Source organism: Drosophila santomea, chromosome 2L (genome assembly GCF_016746245.2).
Source record: "Drosophila santomea strain STO CAGO 1482 chromosome 2L, Prin_Dsan_1.1, whole genome shotgun sequence".
Lineage (NCBI taxonomy): Eukaryota > Metazoa > Arthropoda > Insecta > Diptera > Drosophilidae > Drosophila > Drosophila santomea.
Genome location: NC_053016.2, coordinates 519,114 through 539,460, shown reverse-complemented (window position 1 = coordinate 539,460; position 20,347 = coordinate 519,114). Strand labels below are relative to the sequence as shown.

General features: G+C 46.0%; 1 protein-coding gene across 2 annotated transcripts in view; it reads right to left on the bottom strand.

The window, feature by feature from the left end:
• LOC120443866 (zinc finger protein ush) overlaps positions 1 to 20,347 on the bottom strand; it is a 51,049-nt gene that overhangs the window by 10,948 nt on the left and 19,754 nt on the right. Inside the window, exons 1-2 of one of the 2 annotated variants that reach the window (XM_039623233.2) lie at positions 5,487 to 5,879; positions 3,998 to 4,042 (exon numbers count right to left, since the gene is read on the bottom strand). In XM_039623233.2, coding sequence (XP_039479167.1) covers positions 3,998 to 4,042; positions 5,487 to 5,508 — 67 coding nt within the window. In that variant the 5' untranslated portion in view covers positions 5,509 to 5,879. Of the gene's footprint in view, positions 1 to 3,997; positions 4,043 to 5,486; positions 5,880 to 20,347 lie in introns of those variants that run through there. The other variant, XM_039623231.2, reaches the window with a different exon arrangement.

Genomic DNA, 20,347 nt, shown 5'->3' with positions numbered 1-20,347 from the left:
AAGGGCACATGCTTAATTATGCATTTCAAAGGACAGTTTAGTTAGTTTAAGTTTTGTAGAAATTTCTAAAAAAAAGACTTTAATCCCCAGAAGAATTGAGCTGGCTCCCAAGCCGGCGGTCAAGCCATTAGAACTCGACCCCAAGCGAAATTCAAATTTTACTCGGGAACCGAATCCCTTTCCGCAGAATTCTTTATTTTGGGGCGGATGATAAAGAGCTTCGTAATGCCTGCTAGATGTATAAAAAAATTACTGCATAAATCACACACGCTCCCACTCACACACACACACACACGCACATTTACGAGCCGCCCCCGCACACGAACATACAAATTTCGGTTGTTGTATTAAAAATAATATCGTCGTCTGGTCGGCAAAGATAAGAAAATTTATCCAAAGGATTGCGCTTGGTGTTATGGCCACGGCAAGAAGTGAGACCAACCCCTTTCTCCTTTCTCCTTTCCTGCTTTCTCCGCCGCTTGCCGACTCTTTTGTCTGCGCAACCGCAAGGACAAGGCAGAAAGGACTTTCCTTCGACTTGATGCGAGGCGAGCATTTTATGACCAAAGCCCCCAAGTCGAACTCATCATCATCATCATCATCTGGGTCCAAGGGCCACCAAGGGTCAGGAGGGGATGTAGGCAGCAGGCAGCAGGCAGCAGGACCACCAGCTGCGATCTGTGGCCTGCGATAAGGTGGAAATACATTTCATAAATGCCACGCCGCAAAAAGGATTACGAGGCTGCTATTTTAGCCATCCGACACAACGGAAAAAATCATGAAAAACGATTGGGAAATTATAGAAATAAATAAGATGGTTTGCAAAAAAGTTATTCCCAAACTATTAAATTGAATATCCCAACTTCACAAGTTCAAAATCACCTTATATGTTATGTTCCAAGAACTTTTTTTCTCCGTGTGTCCTTTCTTTTCCCCTCAATATTTCATCGCAGAAAAGGAACCCCTTCTTGGCGGTAATTTATTGTTAAAATAGTATAAAATGTGTTTGCCTCTCTGAAAAAAAAATCAGACACCACAATTTTATGGATCGAGAAAAGCCATCCAGAGCTTTAAATGCCCAATCATAAATCGGGCAAATAGTGAGCACCAAACCTGTGCTGCTCCCCCGTTTTATAGTGCACTTACGCCAGCCCACATGGCGTATGCTTGATATTTTCTAGCAAGGATAAAGAAAGCGGGCCCCTCACTTGAAGGGGCAAGGGCAGTGTGTTGATGGAACGCGGCTGATAAGGTCGAGCGCCGTGTAATGGTTTTTTTTCGATTACCGCTGCTGTCGATGTGGCTGCTTTTGTTGTTGCACTCGCTTGTGGCCCGCAGCAATTGCAATGCTTCCCGCATAAACATGAGCCCCAAAAAATGGAGATAGGGAAGCCTTGCCCCCGCCCGCCCCACGAAGCTTGAACCTTGTCAAATGATTAATTACATGCCGAAAAGCTATCTAACAATTTGACTCGCTGTCTGTGTGTGGCTCGTTTTGGTTCGGTTTGGCTGGATTGTCATTAAGCCAACAGCGCGGCCACAGAGGGAGACATAATAAAAAATTATGCCATAGATAAAATGCCATTAGAGAGGATTGGGGTGGAGTGGGCAGCGAGGGGGTCACCACTTAGCGCCATTAGAAGGCAGCCAACAGCCAACAGCCAACAAGCAACAACGAACAGCAGACATCGCACTACACACAGCTAACTGCTAACTGCTAACTGCTACGGAGGAGCAGCCAACCAAAAAGCCAGGCCAAAAGGGGGAGAGCCAGGGCTGCAAGTATGCAATTCTGCAAGATAAGCCGGAGCATTCATGAATTTCATAGATAAAAACCAAACACACAGGCGCTCACAGATACACAGATACAAGCGCACACACACACACATACATAGAGCAGCAGGGAGATGCGCTTACAGTACATTGCTCAGGAGCAACAACAACTGAAGAGCGCCAAAAGTGAGCAACGTCATCATCATCATCGCCAGATACACCACACACCATACTACATACTATATATATACACTAGATTCACCAGCAAGTGAGGAAGAAAGGCGGCGGAGTGGGGGGCGTTCAAACAGCAGCAAAGCCACCACAAACAAGCAAACAAACAAACATCAAGGGGCGGACTCGGAAAAACCTGCAAGACACAAAAGCAGGGTCAGACAGAACGTGGAATACCCTGCAGCGGAGATTTTGGATAACAGTGGCCAAGGGCACAAGTGTCAACTAGATACATTTCAAACTCATTGAGCACTTTGATTATCCCATTTATTTGCATACCAAGCAACTTTTATGATCATTTTTAATAATTTTTCTCTTTTCTCATCTCGCAGCAGTAAGACAAACTCGAGGATTCCGAAAGTAACCGCAGCTCCTAATCCAATCTAGCCGAGTGGAAAGTGCGGCCATCCCAATCATTGGCCAAAAAAGTGGCCACCACTGGGTGGAGGGCATGCCAAAGGAATACCACACACTTCGCCCCACCATGTTGTTGGCTCACTGGCTGACTGGCCAACTCGGCTCTTCGGCCGCTCGGCGTCGCCATGGAGTGTCAACAGCCAGATAAAGATTAGCCCAGACAAACGCCCACTTTTTAGCCGAACTGTTACGCCCACTAGCCACTCGAGCGCTCCCCGCTCTCCCCTCCTGCTTCCCAGTGGCATCTGGCCTTGGTGGACCCGTGTTCGTGTGCTGAAAATCTTTCACTGACGCAGCACAAAAAGCGCCACGTGGAAGGGCTGAGATTTTGAGGGGCAGCGAGGGGAGGATGGATGGAGGATGGAGGATGGGATGCCCTGCTCCAATTGCCGCCAGTTTCGGGGGATTATTAATGATGAATGCTCGAGATGGCAGCGAAATGGTGCGGAATGTCGAGCCAAAAGCGCAGGAGCGGAGTTGAGGTTTTAGATAACGTTTTTGGCTGTCCAATGTATTATGGGATAATCTGCAAATTCATTGTTAATTGGAGGTTGGAAGCAAATGGCAGATGTGTAAGTTCTAAAACCCTATTTACTTATTACTGGGAAATAATGATTCCGTATGAGATATTAATTAGGTAAGCCCAAAACACACGTCAAGTAATGGAGGTTAAAAGCAATTGCAAACTAGAGCTGTGCAGATAAATTCCCATAAAGTCACATGCACTTGGCGATAATCCTCGGGGCTTAAAATCCTCCTTTATCATCCGAAAACATTCAATTCCAAGAGCAGACCGCTCCTGGGCAGCTCAGAAGGGTTGAGGTGGGCGGGTCAGAGACATCGTCTCAATGACGTTGACATTGCTGATGATTATGAAGTGATATGAAATTGATGCCAATGATGTCGGAGTGAAGTCGAAATTCCGCCCAAGGGGTTACAAATAATAAGTGCGAGCGAGAGACAGAACCAAACCCAACCCAACCCAAGTCGACCCGTTGTCATTTCCTGCAGTCCATCGAAGAGACTGAAACGAGGGTTGTGGCCACCCCCTTCTCACGAACGGGTTCACAGGGTGAACTGAGGTGTCAGAATCACAAAAACCGCAGGAGGCAAAGGGAAGGGAGGGGAGAGCGAAGCAGTGCCACTGCACTGATAAAAATTGTATTAAATTAGAGAGCTCTCGTCTTCATCGTTTTCTGGATTAAATTTTTATTGGCAGAGTATCAGCAGCGAGCAGTCGAGGCCAGGGATGGGTTGCTGGAAATTACTGGGTCTACACACATCGGGATTTATTATTTATTATTGGGCATTAACGGGTTATGTTTGTCAGAGGGAGACAGCCGTGGACGGAAAGGGATGGGGACACTCGCCTGTTTCCTGCAGTCGCAGAGATAAGAATTTATTTTTTGGCGTTGGCCCATTTCGTTTAAGCTGCAAACTTATCGCGGATTGAAGGGCGGACAAAAGGACAACGGACGACGGACAACGGACAGGCGACAGGATGTGCCCTACTTTGAGGATTGAGGAGGATTTTCCTATGCATACACATATATATATATATCTAAAGTCGCCTTACCTCTGCTGTCGACGGTCATCTCTTCTGTGGTATCGGAACAATCACCTGAAAGCAGAGATTGACGTTAGTTGGCAGTGATAACGAGGTTTGCTTGTTCATGTCAAAATACTTTTAAGTGGGAGCTTAGCTACTTAAGTGGTAGTTTCAAGCGAATATCCAATACAATATCCATAAAAATTAAAATGTATATTTCACAACAAGTAGGTGATAGTGTATATAGCACATTTGAGGCGGGGTTTAAACTTTATGCATAGTCCGGAGTACGGACTAATAGTTGCAGATATATATCGCAGATAGTTCCAGCCAAATGGGTTTACTTGAAAAGCGATAATAATTGCTGCGAGGGCCGCATTGTTTGCTTTTGTCCACCCATTCTCTGTTTTGCCCAGTATCTCTCCATCTTTTTCTGTTGGCAAAGTTGAGCTGCGTTTACTACGCACAGTAGTTGGCTGGCTCGTTGCGAGGCCGGTGTCCAAGCCTTCACTCCACTCGATTAAACTACAGTACCCATAATACCCAGTGTACCCAGTACCCATTACCCAGTACCCAGTACCCAGTACGTAGTACGGAGTATGGAGTACCCCCTCCCCACACATCGCACTCCGCTTTGTGTTGTTTTTCTCATTTTTGATTATATTTCGCTGATTATTCACTTCAAGGAATTATAATAACAATAATAACAACAATCCGCAGAATTCCTTCGTTTTAATTCAGCTCCTCTGCTCTGCCTCTTCCTCTACTTCGCTCGCCGCAGATCGCAGATAGCGCAGCACACACAGATACTCGTACTCACAGATGCAGATACATATGAGCCGGGCCAAACTGAGGCCGTGGAATGAATGTGAAGCCACACAGCGCAGATAGGCGACTGATAAGCAACTGAAAGCTGGCTGCCATGGACGCGAAATGCGGACTTGGACTTGGACTCCAGTGTCGGACAAGCTGGACAAGTCGGACAGGCGGGAATGGAACCCCATCTCCTTATCCCCTCATTCCCTCATCCCCCCGCTGGCTTTCGGCTCCCTTCTCCCTTCTCGGACAGGGTCCAAAGGCTGGCTTCGATAGCAATTGGCGGGATTTTCAGTTTCTGCAGTCCTCCCACACGTGACGTGCAGGTTGATTCGATAGAATCAACGGAGTTGAGCGGGATCGACTGCTAAACTTAGCTTAAATGGAATTCTTATAAGAGCAGCACTCATAATTTGCACATATTTTGATAAATTGAGTAACTTGTCTATGATGATTTCATTTACAGTATTTGTCAATATTTGCGTTAGATCTCATATTTTATATGGAACAAAATATAGTAAAAATATGGAAATTTCAAAAAGAATGAGTAATTTGTTTACATCTAAATCAGATACGCAGTTGTATCACCCTGACAAAATTCATTAAATATTTAATTGTAGAAAATAGAAAGCCAGTCTGCATTTCCTGTTGAAGAACCATGTATATTTTCCATAGGAAACTCCGTTTGAATGTTTCTCACCTCTTGTATTGCTGCTGAGCATTGTTTTCCCTATATGAACTTGTGTTTAGTAATCCACTTGGCAAATAATCCAGGTTTGCTGGCGGCTCCTTCACTTTCTCACTTGCACATGGTTTGGCTTTCGGTTTGGGCCGTACTTAAGCGGCAATTTGGTTGTCACTTCCCGTGGGAATTCTCTTTGACTCACTCACTGTAATACAATTATTCAAATTCTCGTTATGACGAACGTGCGGTATCGTATGGTAGCTGTTAATCCGTCGAACCGCTGACAATTTCAAATACCGCGTACCGCTCGTGGTTGCTGCTTGCTCCGCGTTTCACAGCCAACTGAGACTCGGACCGACCGGCTGAGTGCGGCGGTGAGTAATGAAATTTTCGTGCGCCGCTGTGAGATACAGATACAACCGATACAGATACCGAGCGAGCCAAACGAGCGGCGATGCGATGACGACGCAGCGCAGGGCAGCGCAGCACAGCACAGCTGATGTTTGTTGATGCCGGGACGCCGGGCCAAAAGTTGTTTATCTTTGGGATTGGGATTGGGATTTGAACTGGTACCGGGACTCGGTACTCGGTAATCGGTACTCGTACTGGAATTCGTATCAGCAGCCGAGAAACTCTCTCGCTCGTCGCTCGGTCCGCGGCCAACTGAAATAAGATATTGTGCCGGAGCGGGGACAAGACGAGACCTCTTAGCCGAGACTCTCGGCTGCGGTCGACTTCCTTCGCTCGCCTCGGAATAATTCGAAACAAAAACTGATAAAGCACTGATAAGGAGCGCAGCGCGGCGAGCTCTGCGCTTAGATAACATCGCAGAAACAGAAACAGAACCAAAACCAACCAACCAACCAACCAACCAGCCAACCAGCAGCGAACGGATACACAAACACAGAGGCACACAAGCGAACACCCAACACCGAGCGCAGCACGGCAGATACAGATACAAAGATACTTTCGGAGAGGGTGTGCTTGTGTGGGTCTGTGCGCGAGGGAGATGCTTTTCAGCGATATCGCGTCTACGGCTAATGGAATTCTGATTATTGCTTAGTGATAAGCGTTTTGTGTTTAATTGTATCTCTGTATCTGTATCTGAATGCACCGAGCGAAATGGGGTGCGTAAGTAAGTGGAATGTAATTCCTTCGTAAGGAACGAACAAATTTATAAAAATAAATAACATTTCGCTACTAATTATTTTTGAAAAAGATCTGATCAACACTTTTACTTTACTTGAGTTGTGCCATCTTAAATTGAAGTGTTTTTTTATAGTACAGTGAGATCTCGCACAGGTCCCCCCATCGGTTATCATTCACCTCCTCCAGCGGCATCCACATGGCCTGGACTTCTATCTGCATCTCCATCAACTCTCCATCATCATTCTGCAGCTTTTGGCTCATGGGGCTTTTGTTCGGTTTGGTTTTCCTTCGGAGCTTATCGCCCGGCGAAGATCTATTTTTATGTTGCTTTTGCTACTCTTTGCTTTTCTCTCGCTCCTTCCTGGCACTCCCCATCTACATCTCGAGCGACCTCCGCCTCTGATTCCTATCGGCGTTTGGTTTATTTCCATTTCCCTGGCAACTTTGCAGATGCAAAAAATGTTTTCTTCTTTCCCAGCGATAACAATCTCCTTCTCATCCGCTCTCTCTCTTTCTCACTCTCTCTCGTTTGGCTCTCTGTAATCAGCTGTTGCCAGCATGTTGCGCATGCGTTGTGGCCTAGCGTTGTGGCCTAGCGTTATGGCCATGTACATATATACATATATAGTATATCGGGGTATATCCACAAAACACCAACCAACCCACCACCCTGCCCCTCCCCCTGCGCACTTTGTTGTTGTCTGCTGGCTGCCTTTGCGACGATTATCTCGTTTGCCATTGTTGACTTTTAATTAGATTCATTAAACGTGCCGCTTGCCGCTAACTCTCTTGCAACCCCCTTCGCTTAGCCCCTGGGCTCAAGGCATTTGATACGTCTTTCAGATACCCTAGATACCCTAGATACCCAAAAGATACTCTCCAGGGACGCACATGGTCAGATCAATGAGACACATGGTTTGTTTCATATTTGACTGTGGTTTAAACTGACTTCCGTTGCATTCGGCTTTCACTTGACATACAGGGTATTCAGTTTTCGTTACTTCTGCATCATCAACTTTAGCCTTTCTTGCCTGCCTATGTGTTAGATTAAATTTTCAGCAGTTTGTGGGTGTTTTCTGTTCTTTTTTTTTGTGCTTTTAGCTTATGCAGCGATAAACACTTCATGCGTGAATATCTGCAAAAGGTTTTTGATAAATGCGACCGCTGCGGTTGTTTTGCGTTGCTGTTGCTGTTGCTGCTGGTTAATGTTGGTTGTTGTTGGGGTGATGAACTGCCAGCTCTTGCCCTCTCTTTCGCCCGGTTTTGGCATCTCTTTTTGGCTCTGGCAGAAGCAATTGTTTTGCAATTATGTTGCTACAAGTCGGTACACACGCTCGCCTCTGTGTGCGTCTGTATCTGTGTGTAACATTGTTGTTACGTGCTCATTTATTGACATAAATATGAACAAATGCGACAGATTAACGTCTGCTGATTGCACTACGTCGAAAAAGCTTTTTCAAGAAAATATGCTTAAAATACGAAGCAACAATAATTAGCGCAACAATACTAGCGTAAGGAAAACTAAATCAATAAGTAATATATTTTCAGAAAATAATAGGGCAATTACTCCTTAAAAGGCATATACCTTTACCTTTACTTTCTTTTAATGTTTATATTTCCTGATGGAATACCCATTTATGTTTCAGTGTGTTTTCTGCAATTCCAAATGACGCAGCACTTGAGGCACTCCCCCGCTTCCCCGCCCCTCTTCCCCTGACCTCGATGCCCCCTTTCCTCCACACACACAAACACACTCTCACAAGGAACAACAAAAAACAGTCCGCTGAGAGCGCAGATGCAAGCGAGTTGATAAGAGATCCTCACGCTGATAAAAGGCAAAAGCAGCACACACAGTTGTTGCTTATTTTTGGGGTTATTTCTACTTCTGCTCTGAAGCCTGGCTCTAGTGGCGTCCCTCTCTGGGCGTATATCTCCATCTCTCTTTCGCTGTCCGTCGCTTTATTTCATTTCGTTCGCTTTTCGGGTAGATGCATCGTTAAGATTAGCACAGGCAGCATTTGTTGTTGTTGTTGGGAAAAAACATTTATCATGAAATAAATCTACTTAAGTTTTGTTTTTTCGTCTGCGTTTTCCCTTCCCCATCTTCACCACCCCTCTTTTTTGGGGGGAACTCTGCCCGTACAGAGAAATACGTATAATTGGTTCAATCATATTTATTGACAATACTTGATCCAAATTAGACTATTAAAGAAGTGTAGGGAAGCGAAATATTTTCCAAGTAAAGCAATACACAAAACAATGGTACGACTTTTAAAATATATTTCTCTCTGTGCATAAAATGCTGATGTTGTAACTCGAAACTCGCACATTACTATAAGCGGAAAAGAGGTTGGGGATCGGTGTTATATAATCAATGGAGTTGCTCAACTCATTTCCACCGAAAAACCCAAAATTGTTCAACCTTGAGTTGGCTCCGTCCGTCTCTTTCGCTCTCCTCTTCTCCTGTCTCTCTCACACACAGCAGGTGCTGAGCTGCTGACAGTTTCGCTTCCCATTTCCTCCCCACTTTTAATTCACCCTTGGAGCCTGCATATTTATGAAGTCTGGCAGATAAGCGATGACTTCATTGTAGCGAAATTAAATCAATTAACATAAGCCAAGGTGCGAGCTAAACCACCGCCCCGAAGCCACCCACTCCCCCACTCCCCTACTACTCCCCTTGTGCACTTATCTCAGTTCCCCAGCCCTCTCGCCTTCTCTGTCTCTTTCTCCTTCCCTTTCTCTTTCCCTTTTTGGGCTAATCTAGCAATCAATCAAAGTGATTTAAATTTCATACCGCGTATCCGCAGTGCCACCAGCGCACAATTCAAAATCATGGCCTGGGTGGAGCCCGAAGTACGAAGTACATTTCTGTTTTCTGTGAATCGCGATTAAGAACTCAACTGGGAGCCAGACTGAAGTTTGAGTTTGTATCTCTGGGAAACAGACAGAGACTAATAGTAGAAGAATGGAACAGGATTTCAAATAGGATCCTTCAAAACTCGCGATGGTAAATATGAAATGATTTAATATTATTGAAGCATCTTAACCCAATTTAAGTATCATTGTGGTTACTACTAGCCATAATGCAGAATTATCAACAAAGTATAATTCATTTCTCTACCTGCATGTGACTCATTTATCCGTCACAGATTATCAATCTTTTATTGCCGGGTTCCTTTGTTGCCTAGTAGTACCCGAACCCGATCTTCATCTAGAGAGTGACTTGCTTTATTGACCTCCTTTCGGGGCCCTTGGCTACTCCACGCGGAGTAGCGGAGTTCGAGTCCATGTTTCGAGTTCGCTAAGTGGTCATAAAATATGCTTAATGCATCAGGAAGCCGCCTCTATGCGGGTGCCACTGGCCACTGGCAGCCCCTCCCCTTCCTCCCTTCCTGGTTATATGGGCTTATAGACCACGAACTCCCCACCCTGCCGTACGTACTTCCCTTTTGGTCCGTCGTAAAAGTGCTTATCTGGGAGTTTCGACTGCGACTTCGGCTTCTCAGTCATCCATCCGTTGGTAAGTGCGAGATTAAAATATTGGATAAAGCGGCAGCAGAAATGCATGGCGGGCATGGCGATAAGGAGTGGAAATGGAAACGTTCCTCGGTCGTCGTTGTCGCCGCTCTTTCAAAAATATTTCTACGCTATCGACAGCGCCGCCCTGTTTTGAATACTGCCTCGACTTGAGGCTCGACTCGACTCGGCTCGGTTTCTTGGTTTCTTGGGTAAGTGAGTGATAAACACGAGTTATCGCATCAATTAGTTCGGCGTCAAGTTGACGTCGTTAAAACCAGCAAAACAAAGCCCCCAGGCAGCTCGACTCATTTTCGATCTTACCCAAATACTCTCCTCGCTGACATTTGAATGGGAAGGCGAAAGTCATGCCGAAATGCCATAAAACCAGAGTCAGCGGCCAAGTCGCGGTCTCAGTCCCTTTTTGGCCTACGTATTGCCGTCCAACAGAGTTGGCTGAATTGGCTAAGAAAAGTTGGAAGTATTCATGTGTATACATGACGACCACTATGATAAAATACCTAGTTTAAGAACTACAATTGATAAATTCTCCAATTATCTGATTTTGACCATAAATGAAATGGAACTATTAGATTGTTTTTGGAAGACTTGCATAATGCTTGATATATTATAGCTAAATCCAGATGGGCTGCACTGATGGCCAAGACGACGTTCCATACCTTTTGAGAGTGTCAATGATCCTATAACCGATATTGAGACAACGTCGCCGCCGTCTTTTCTCTTTCTCCCGCCAGCTCCTGTAACATTCGCTTTGTTTCTGTCCCCGTCCGTCGCCGTACGCAAATTGTGCTGGAAAGTGGCTTGTAAAACATTAAACGTTTCTGGTCCAGTCGCCAGTCAGCAGTCGGCAAATGAGCAAGTGACGCCACCAAGGAGCTATGTGGGAGGGCCGAAGTCGGATTCCATTCAGATTCAGGTAGAGATGCAGATACAGCACACGCCAAAGGCCGGGCTAATTGCCAGGGTGCGTCTGTCTCTGTCGAACCAGCCCATTAGGCCTACTTAGGTCTCTCTCTCTCTCTACCTCTCTCTTTCTGGCACACAGAGGCTGTCTCTCTTGCCTCCTTGGTCCTGTCAACGGCTTCCACAGTGCGTCAAAAGATCTCGAGTGGATAACGATGACGATGACGCTGAACTGCCGGCGACGACGTCGGTTATCGCAGCCGGAAGTGCCATCATAAAAGGAAGGTGCAATAAAAATATTTTACACGCCTGCCGTCTCTATCGCACCCACGGCCACCACTGCCTGCTCCCTCTCTTTCTGCCACTTCAATGGGAATACCTCTTTTGGGTGCCTGCTTGATCGGCTCAATTGGCGAGGAAGTGGCTGCCGATTCGCAGACTGTGACGAATTGTTTGATACACTTCCTCATTAGGCAGAACTCAAGGTGAGACACATTTAAATGCAATGGTTTACGAACAATTACGATCAGGTAATAAGACAGTGAACTGTGCTTTACTAGATCGGCTTTATGTTGCATTAGTGAAATGAACTTCTATAGGGTCTCCAATAGTTTACGTACACTCTATCCACACTTCATGTGTCTGACTCAATCTGAGGCCACTTTCCCCTGGTTCACAACCGATTCCGATTTCTACACACATGCATGTAATATGTTCAGATGTGGATGCTTCAGATGACAACGGCGACGACGACGACGACAACGAAGGCCTCATCGGAAATGTTGCTCAATGCAGCCTTATCAGCTGGCGTTGCTCGAGCTCCTTCTCCTTCCCTGCTTCCATTGTCGAGGACTCCTGCTCCTTTTCCTGTTCCTGTCTTCCATGTGCGTAACTATCAGAGAAGACATCGAGGGCACGGGAGGAATCCTTCTGAGACTACGACTCTGACTCATGCCAAGTGCCCGAAAAGTGTTTTTGGGTCGCACCATAAAATCATAACAGTTTATGACTGCGTCCTCTGCCCCGAAGGCTTCTCGGCTTCCCTCAGAAGGGAACTCATCATCAACGCCCCTCTGTCCGTGGAGTTCAGTTGGAGATTCGCATCAGCGAAAGTTGTGGTCAAATAAAAGAGCATTTTTCCTGCGTAGTAAATGGCCGTCCAGAAGGGGAGATCAAGGTTCAACTTTCAAGGATAATAACAATTTTCGTAAATTACAAATTACTTATGATGGAGCTGTCTTTTATTCGAGTGCAAGTGGGGCAAATGACCTTTGTCACTGTGAGCGCTACATAAAACTGTATTTTAGTTAGTTAGCAACACGAATTCAATAATCTATTTAAAAACTTGAGGTGTTTTCAAAATGTTATTTATTTAATCTTGGTCCACCAGGAGTGTGGCTCATTTAGTTACCTAAATAAATTTAATTTGACAGTTCTATACATTTGTCCCCGGTTGTAAATAAGTCATGTTCGTGAAAGCAAAACTCGGACACGCACACACATAAATCGCTTATCCTTTATCCTGTTGCTCGTTGGTGTGTGTGCGGCTGTGGGTGCGGGAGTGTGGGTGTGTGTGTGGGTGTGTGTGTGGGTGTGTGTGTGGGTGAACTGTGACTGGGCCAGGATGATAAATCCTCATCCGACTCTGCGGCCAGTGGACTGCAGCCGGCTAAATGACAAACTGCAAGGAGGCAGGTCCGAAAACAAAACACGAGTTCACGCAGGACAACGCGCTGATAAGGAAAATTGCGGGGCGAGTGGGGAGTGACTCAGACCGTTTGTCTCAGTGTAGCGAGCGAACCATTAAATTGACAAAATACCAACACTGCGGGGGAAAGTGTGCAGCTCAGCCACAAAAAGGACATTCCTCAGAGCTGAGAGAAAAAGCGAGAGCCAGATAGGAGGCAGCGCCATATTTTATATTTTACATTCTTATCGCAAAACTCTCACTCAGCCATTCCGTTTGGGCTGGAGGTTAAAAGGGGAATGGGGATGGTGGTGGTGGTGGTGAGGAAGGCCGCCCACAGAAAGGGAGAAAGATATGGAGGCAGCCAGAGAAACGGAGAGCGAGATAGAGAGAGGAAGAGAGAGAGAGAAAACAGTAGCTGGAGAACTGATAACACCCGCGCTAATGGGACCAAACAATGCCAAACGGAGCAACGCAGCAGAACGACACAGAAGCGATGCACACAACCAGAGACCCACCACCTCCCACCGCCCATTGCCACACCCACTTTGCCACAACAAGGACACACAACACGGCAGTAGCAACAGCAACAGCAACAACAGCAACAGCAACAGCGAGAGGAGCAGTCCCACCCAAAACTGGGCTGGGCCGTCTTATCTATGGCCATCAATCAGGCGAGCAGCGAGCGGCGATAAGCAAAAAGATTTTAAATGGAGTGCACACAGCCAACGGGGGAAAAAGGAGAGGAGAGGAGAGAGAGAAAGAGAGAGAGCGAGAGATGGGGATATACACTGAACAAAAGAACTTACTCTGCATTCCGGATGGATGACCTTGATTTCGGATATCCTACACACGGGATTTATACATTTGCTCCTAATTACAATGAAAGAGAACGAGGAATGGTTGGTTATGGTATCGTTGCCCAAATAAAATGCACATTTAATATTTACGTTCTTCTCCAAGTGTGCCCCACTTTCCCCGCCCCTGCGATGGCAGGAGCGCACCGCTGGGCGGGATTGGGTGACAGGGTTTTGTCCCACGACTGCTGGCAGAGATAAGCGAAGCTCAAACTGAGTGCAGACAAAGGGAGCGGGCGGGCTGGGGGCGATAGTTCCTGGCCACGCCAGGTGATGCAACCCACTTTCGTAGCCCAAGCCAACACAAGCTGGTGATTCAGTGAATTTCATTTTCTGCTCGCGGCCCACGAATATTTTCACTTGCCGTTGGTGGCGTTGTCGTTATCAGTTCGCCCAGCTCTGCTCCAGAGGATGCGAGGGGGAGGGGAGGAAGGCCGCGGCAGGACACTGAAGGCAGTTGCTTATCGCACACACACACACACACACACAGGAGCAAGTGGGTGGACTGGTGTTAACCATACGCCAGGAGCATCCGAGCAGCATAAAGCAATCGCGGCAGCAGGACAGAAACAATGACAACCAGTTGACAACCCTTCTGTCCAGCACCCAACCCCCCAACCCCCCACCTCCTTAGGGCCCCCCTTCCACACACACACACACCATTGTAATCAAGGCCCTTTCAGTGTTGGAAAATGCGCAATTTTGCATTGAATGAATTGAAATTGTTAAATGAAATGATTCGCCTCTCATTGAAGGGCGGCGCTTTTATGCATTCACCAATTGATTTCAGCCACGCCCACACTATCAGCGCACGCCCCACGCCTACGCCCACGCCCCTTCGCTCTAGCGCCTTTACTTAATTAACTGAAGTGAAAATGGCGCCTGCATGGAAACTGATAAACAAACATTTTTCGGCCTCGATGGCAGGACCAAAAGACCCAGGAAAATTCCCATTGTGGCCAGCAGAGGGATAGTGGGGCAGTGGGGGGCAGGGGGTAGGGGTAGTTCCACTGCTTATCGCTGTGTTTGGAATGTGCCAAGCCATTCGAGGCTCGACATCCAGGCAGCAGCAACGGAGATAAGGCAGCCGAAACAGTAGAAAGCGGGGAACAGGAGCAGCAACACCCGGCTACTCCTAGCTCTATGTTCCGGTGGCGGTTGTGGTGGAGTTCGGGCTGGGGGGCTGGGGGTGGAGGGTCCTGTTCCGAGGTCCTGTTCGTTGCGTGTGCGATACCAAAAATACAAATATACCCAGAAACTCAGGTGCGCGGGGTGGGGGAGGGGAAAACACTTTTGGGGTAAGCCAACTATACGAAAAGTCCATGTTATCTCAAATGGGCGGGCGGGCGTAACTCGAGTTCTCTAGTTCCAGAGTTCTAATGTAGGCAGGTGCTCACACTAGCCTGCTTTCAAACTAACACCTTTACTCGCACCCCGAACACATCAAATTAAGGGAAAGGAATATTCAATAGTGGCACACACATAGCATTGTTTTAATTGCTGCCTTTCTAAGCTTTCTAAATCTCACTTCCACCATGCATCCTTTTGGTTCTGTGCTCTTTTTGCGCACACACACACACTCGTCGCCGCGAAGTGCGTTTGTGTGTGTGCCCCGGTGTGTGGCGAAACAGGAGCGCAGGAACCCAGGCATCAGATACACGCTGGCAGATACATTTGTATCTGTATCTTGCAGATGCCGAAGCTCATTGTGTGCGTACTTTTTGGCGCCTCCGCCTCGCTTGTTGCTCTGTTGCTCTTGTTCTTGTTCTTGTTGTGGCTCTCGGCCACGCGCTGTTTGGCAAATACTTGGCTGACCCAGATTACGCAATCGGCCAGGCCCAAGGAGATATGACAGCATGACGGCGGGGTCAGGTGTGCCGAGATAAAGACTCCGTACACTCGCCTGCTGCTGCGATATGCGCTCTGCATACCCCCGACTATAGCCCGCCAAAGGGGAGCGAAAGAGAGGGTCTGAGGGGAAGTTCTTCGATAACTATAGCTCTGCAGAACAGCACGTGCAGCATTCGCGAATTCATAAACACCGACCGAGATAAAGCGGCAAGCTCAGCTGTTGCAGCTTATCAATCGGCTGCCTTATCGCCAGCTGCAGCTGCAGCACGGTATCGCAACAAGGTGCATTGCTCAAGAAAACTGAACAAGAAGCTGAAAAGCAGCTGAAGGTAAATGGGATAACTAGATAGACAGCGCATGGACTTTGCAGCATTTAACTTTCCATATAGCGAGAGAGTAATTCTAACTTCAATTATGCAACTAAGAGGTCATTTAATATTTCTTGCATGTATCTCTTTCCAATTTCCTCCTTCGGCCCGCAAATTTGGCTCGCTACGAGCCACATTTAATGATGATTGCCTCTGATTTATAACATTTATTGCGATTCCCATTCCCATTGCTCTTTACACCCCTTGTTTTCTGCCAAATATACATATGTATATGCTACAGATATACTTACATAGACATATCTTCTCGTTAATTTTCGGGCTGCAGAATTTTGGTTTATTTTTGGGGGCTAGTCGCTGTGGTTGATGCCAACTGCTGATAGCTCTGATGGATTCTTTGATGATAGGCGTTGCTTCTTTTTCTATCGACAGCAGGCCAATCCCCACACCATAATTAATGCCTGAATATTTCATCAGTCGATGCGAGAAAGTTGGGCACATGACAAATTAGGGAAATCAATAAATGGTCTGGTTGTCAATCGTGAGTTAGTGGGCAAGAATTCGACAATTTTCTTCAAGTTTTCTTTAGTTTACTGCCAACCGAAGATCAGCTTACCGCACTTTGATTAACCCCTTTATTCACCCTTTGTCGGGTCGCTTAGATCCAGTTACGATCCAACTGAGATCCATCCCAGTCTCCTTATGGGCGCCGTAAAGCTGCATGGTTTCCAATTTAGAGGAGATAGGGAATATACAAAATGCGATTTCATTTACGACTCTGAGCCATAACTTATGCACATATTTGTGACTTTATTTGGGTCCCTGCCCCTCCTATAACTCGATTGGGTTACGATTGGGGTGTTGGATTACGATTACGCATGGCGAGGTATTGAGTATCGCTTAATATTGATGAGGCTGCTGTGGGCCAGAGATGCGAAAGGTAATGGGTAATGGGAATCGAGTTGGCGCCCCATGACTAAATAACTAAATGTGCCATGCGAGCAAACAGAGTCATAAACTTCTGCTTTATGACCATGGCAAGCACACACTCTCGAAAGCAGGGGCACACCTATACCAACATAATCAGCTACAGCGGGCTACAGCTGCGGCCAAGTTTGTAGGTCTGAATCATATGGGCTTCGTGAAGTGGGCTTCTTTCTGAAGTGCTACCTTCTGTTTTAGGATTTAAAGTAGGACATTATTTTTAATTTTCGTAAAACCAATTGTACTATATAGTATATTTTTTTTTGGGCACAGACAGTGGGCTCTATCGTGAGAACGCCGCGCTTCGGGCTATATATCGACTATCGGTAGGTTAGGATCGTCCCTTTCCTGCCCTCCTATTCCCATTCCCCTCCCTGAAAAGCCGAAACGAGTTATCGCTTAGTTGGCATCTCTTTCCCCAACCCACCACCCCCCTCGAATTCGGCCCCCAATCCACACTTCCTATGCTACCAGCAGGATATTTGCCAATAAAAGCAAAACGAAAACTTTTTATAGACACGCACACACACCAGCACAGTGTGCTCCCAACACACAACCTCACCATTTGGGGCAGAGCTTATCAATCAATCTTAATTAATCACAAGCAAAGATCGCATAAAACCGAAAGGAATGGAGCAGGAGATTGTGTGCATGCCACTCAGGTGCCCGAATCGAAAAAAAATACAAAATGCTCGTCATCGTCGGCTACAAATCGATGAGCAAGCAAAAGCCGCCGTTGTTGGTTTTTGGTTTTCAGTTTCGGTATAATAAAGAGATATAGTTCTGGTTTAGAAATGGGTTCTAATTCAGTTAAGCCAGATATCACACTATAAAAGCATATAATTTGTAGTACTTCTTTAAAAAGTATTCAAAGCTTATGAAGTACCTATTGGGTGTTTAAATGGTAAAAGCAGAAGAACGTGAAAACAATGGATATCATTTAAGCACAAACATCTACTGAACATTCACCTACATGAATCTCTAACTGAAGAAAAGTTGCTCGGTATTGATTTGCGTTCTCGTTTCCTTACACTGAGCCAAATAGTGTCAATGCAATGCCCTATTTCAATTCGTTTAAGTTGTTGAAATGCTAGGAGTAAATGAAGAGAGCCTTAATGTTTCCAGTATTATATTAATATTAACATATAGCTTATGTTAGGTTTATTCTTTGGCTATGGATCTCTTGAACTTTATGACTTTTTCCGAGTGTTCCTTATCTCATTCCGGAGTGAAACAAAAGGCAAAAGCAGCGAATCAAGGTATTCCTGCTCTGTGTTTTCCCCGCCCCCCGCGGCCCCTACTCCTACCTACTTTCTGCCACACCTGCCCCAGTTTTTCTGGGTGAGCCAAAAGCAAACGGACTTTTATCAACGGTCGCCGTCGCCGTCGCAGCGATAATGAAGACGCCACAGCGCCACATCGCCATCAGTTTTGGAATAAGGAACATCAGCGGATTCCGCTTCCCCTAGCTTAACATGCCCCGCCCCTCGGACAGTTCCACAAACAAAAGCCGCCGCCGTCTTTGTGGTTTTGCCTTGAAGCGCCACTCGAGCGCCACTTAGATGAGATGTCTTGATGTCTTGGCGGGGATATCGCCCCATAGTCCCCTTAACCCCCTTAACCGGCAGTGCCCCTTTGGCTTATCGCTGCCAACGAAAAAGAAGAAAATTTTCATTAAAATGATTTATGGAAATGCAAAGCCCGTTCGATTTGGATCGGAATGTGCGTACAGTATATAGCAGGCGTCTGTGGGCAGGTGACAAATGGCTGCATTTAGTTAGGTTCTAACTTCTGCTCATAATTAATTACAATTTAGTTTATTAAGCACAAAAGTTGCGTGGGGCTTGATGAATCGGCGGTGATAAAGTTGACAAATTTTGCTTTTAAGCTTTAGCTAATGAGGGACCCACAAAGGGGGAGAGAGTAAGTATTCTCTGCCCAAAAATAAGCACAAAATGCCAACTCAGCTGTGACGACAAATCAAAAAGCAACAATAAGCAAAAGGATCAAGGCCCAAGCACTTGCTGAATCAGCGCAGTTAAGGCAAAAATGTCGGGTCTGCAGAGATTCTAGATGTCTGCCGAAATATTAAAACATAATAACCCGCCTATCGCAGCTGGAAAATCGCATTTAAAAGCGCGTAACTTGCCATAAACAAAGGAAGGGGAGAATAATGAGACAGGACATGGGCAGAAACAGCCGAGACATCGTAAAGCAAGTAGTTAAGTGTAAGGACGAGTAACGACATAAGTTAATTCCAATCATAGGCTTTCATTTGTTTTTGGTAGAATACGAACTCCAGTTAACTAGTGCCCATATCATTGCATAGGACTTCATGCGAACGAATCAAATGTCTTATACTTCTGAACTCTTATCCTCAGACACCTCTCTTTCACTCCAAATGTGTCTGGCCCTTTTTCGCTTGTTTGTGTTTTTGTTGAGATTCGCGACCGGCATCGAACAGGCGCCCAGAGAACTCAGAAGGCGACACAGGGACTCCGGCGAAAGAACCCCAGCCGAATCGGAGCGATATTCCGAAAAAAGACAACAAAGAAACCAAAGCCGACGGAAAAGGAGCTGCGAGGGGTGTATCTGTGTGTGTGAGTGTGTATCTGTGTGCACGCAAATAAAAAGGCCTCAAAAATAAACAACAACATAAACACAAGCGCAGGCAAAAGCCGGCAAAGAGAGAGAGAGAAAGAGAGAGAGAGAGAGAGTGGAAGAGAGAGTGGGAGAGAGAGAGGTCCCAGCAAGAGGGAGAGGCAGAGATAACAGCAGGTGGAGGCAATCGCAGAGTATTAACAAACAAACAAACAAAACAAGGCAACAACTGTTGGTAAACAAGCAAACACACGCAAACAGAAGCAACAAGAAATATTAAGTTTTCACCTGGCAGAAGGAATAAACACCAATAGGCACCGTACAGGTGCGAAAGAGAGTGAATTTTAAGGGGCGAAAGAGATGGGCACTGGCCCAAGTTGTGTTTTGTTTTTATTGTGGGCACAGCTACTCCCCATCTCCCCAAAACCATTCAGATAAGAATGTTTTCAGTCCACGTCCAGCTGATAAATCATTAAGGATCTTTTTAGGGGGGGAGGCGGTAAGTGGAATGTTGCGTTGGCCAGGATTGAGCCACCTCAGGACTTTTCGAAATTCCGCCAACTAAGCAACATTATTAAGCTTTCGCAGCCACAGTACTTTCTTAATCGTAGTCCTGTTACCCCCCCATCATAATTCATGACTCGAAAATGCAGCTAAATACAGTGAATACTCCTAAACGGCAACACAGTAGTGCTTCTTCTTCATCCATTCCGAAAAGCCAACAAAATTTTATGAAACGTAAAACGCCGATAAGAAAGCCGAGTCCGTGAATCACTGCAAGAAAATGCGTTGCGGTTTGGTAGCAATATAACAAGTAGTGGTTCGATCATGATAATATAACAGATTCTGCAATTTGGAGATTGTCAAGCAATTTATGATACATGATTAAACGTAATTCTTGGGATTCTTTCGAAATTAAGCGTATCTCACTAGTGACTTAACTATTTCCATTTTAGAACACTGGAGGATAAGCTTTGC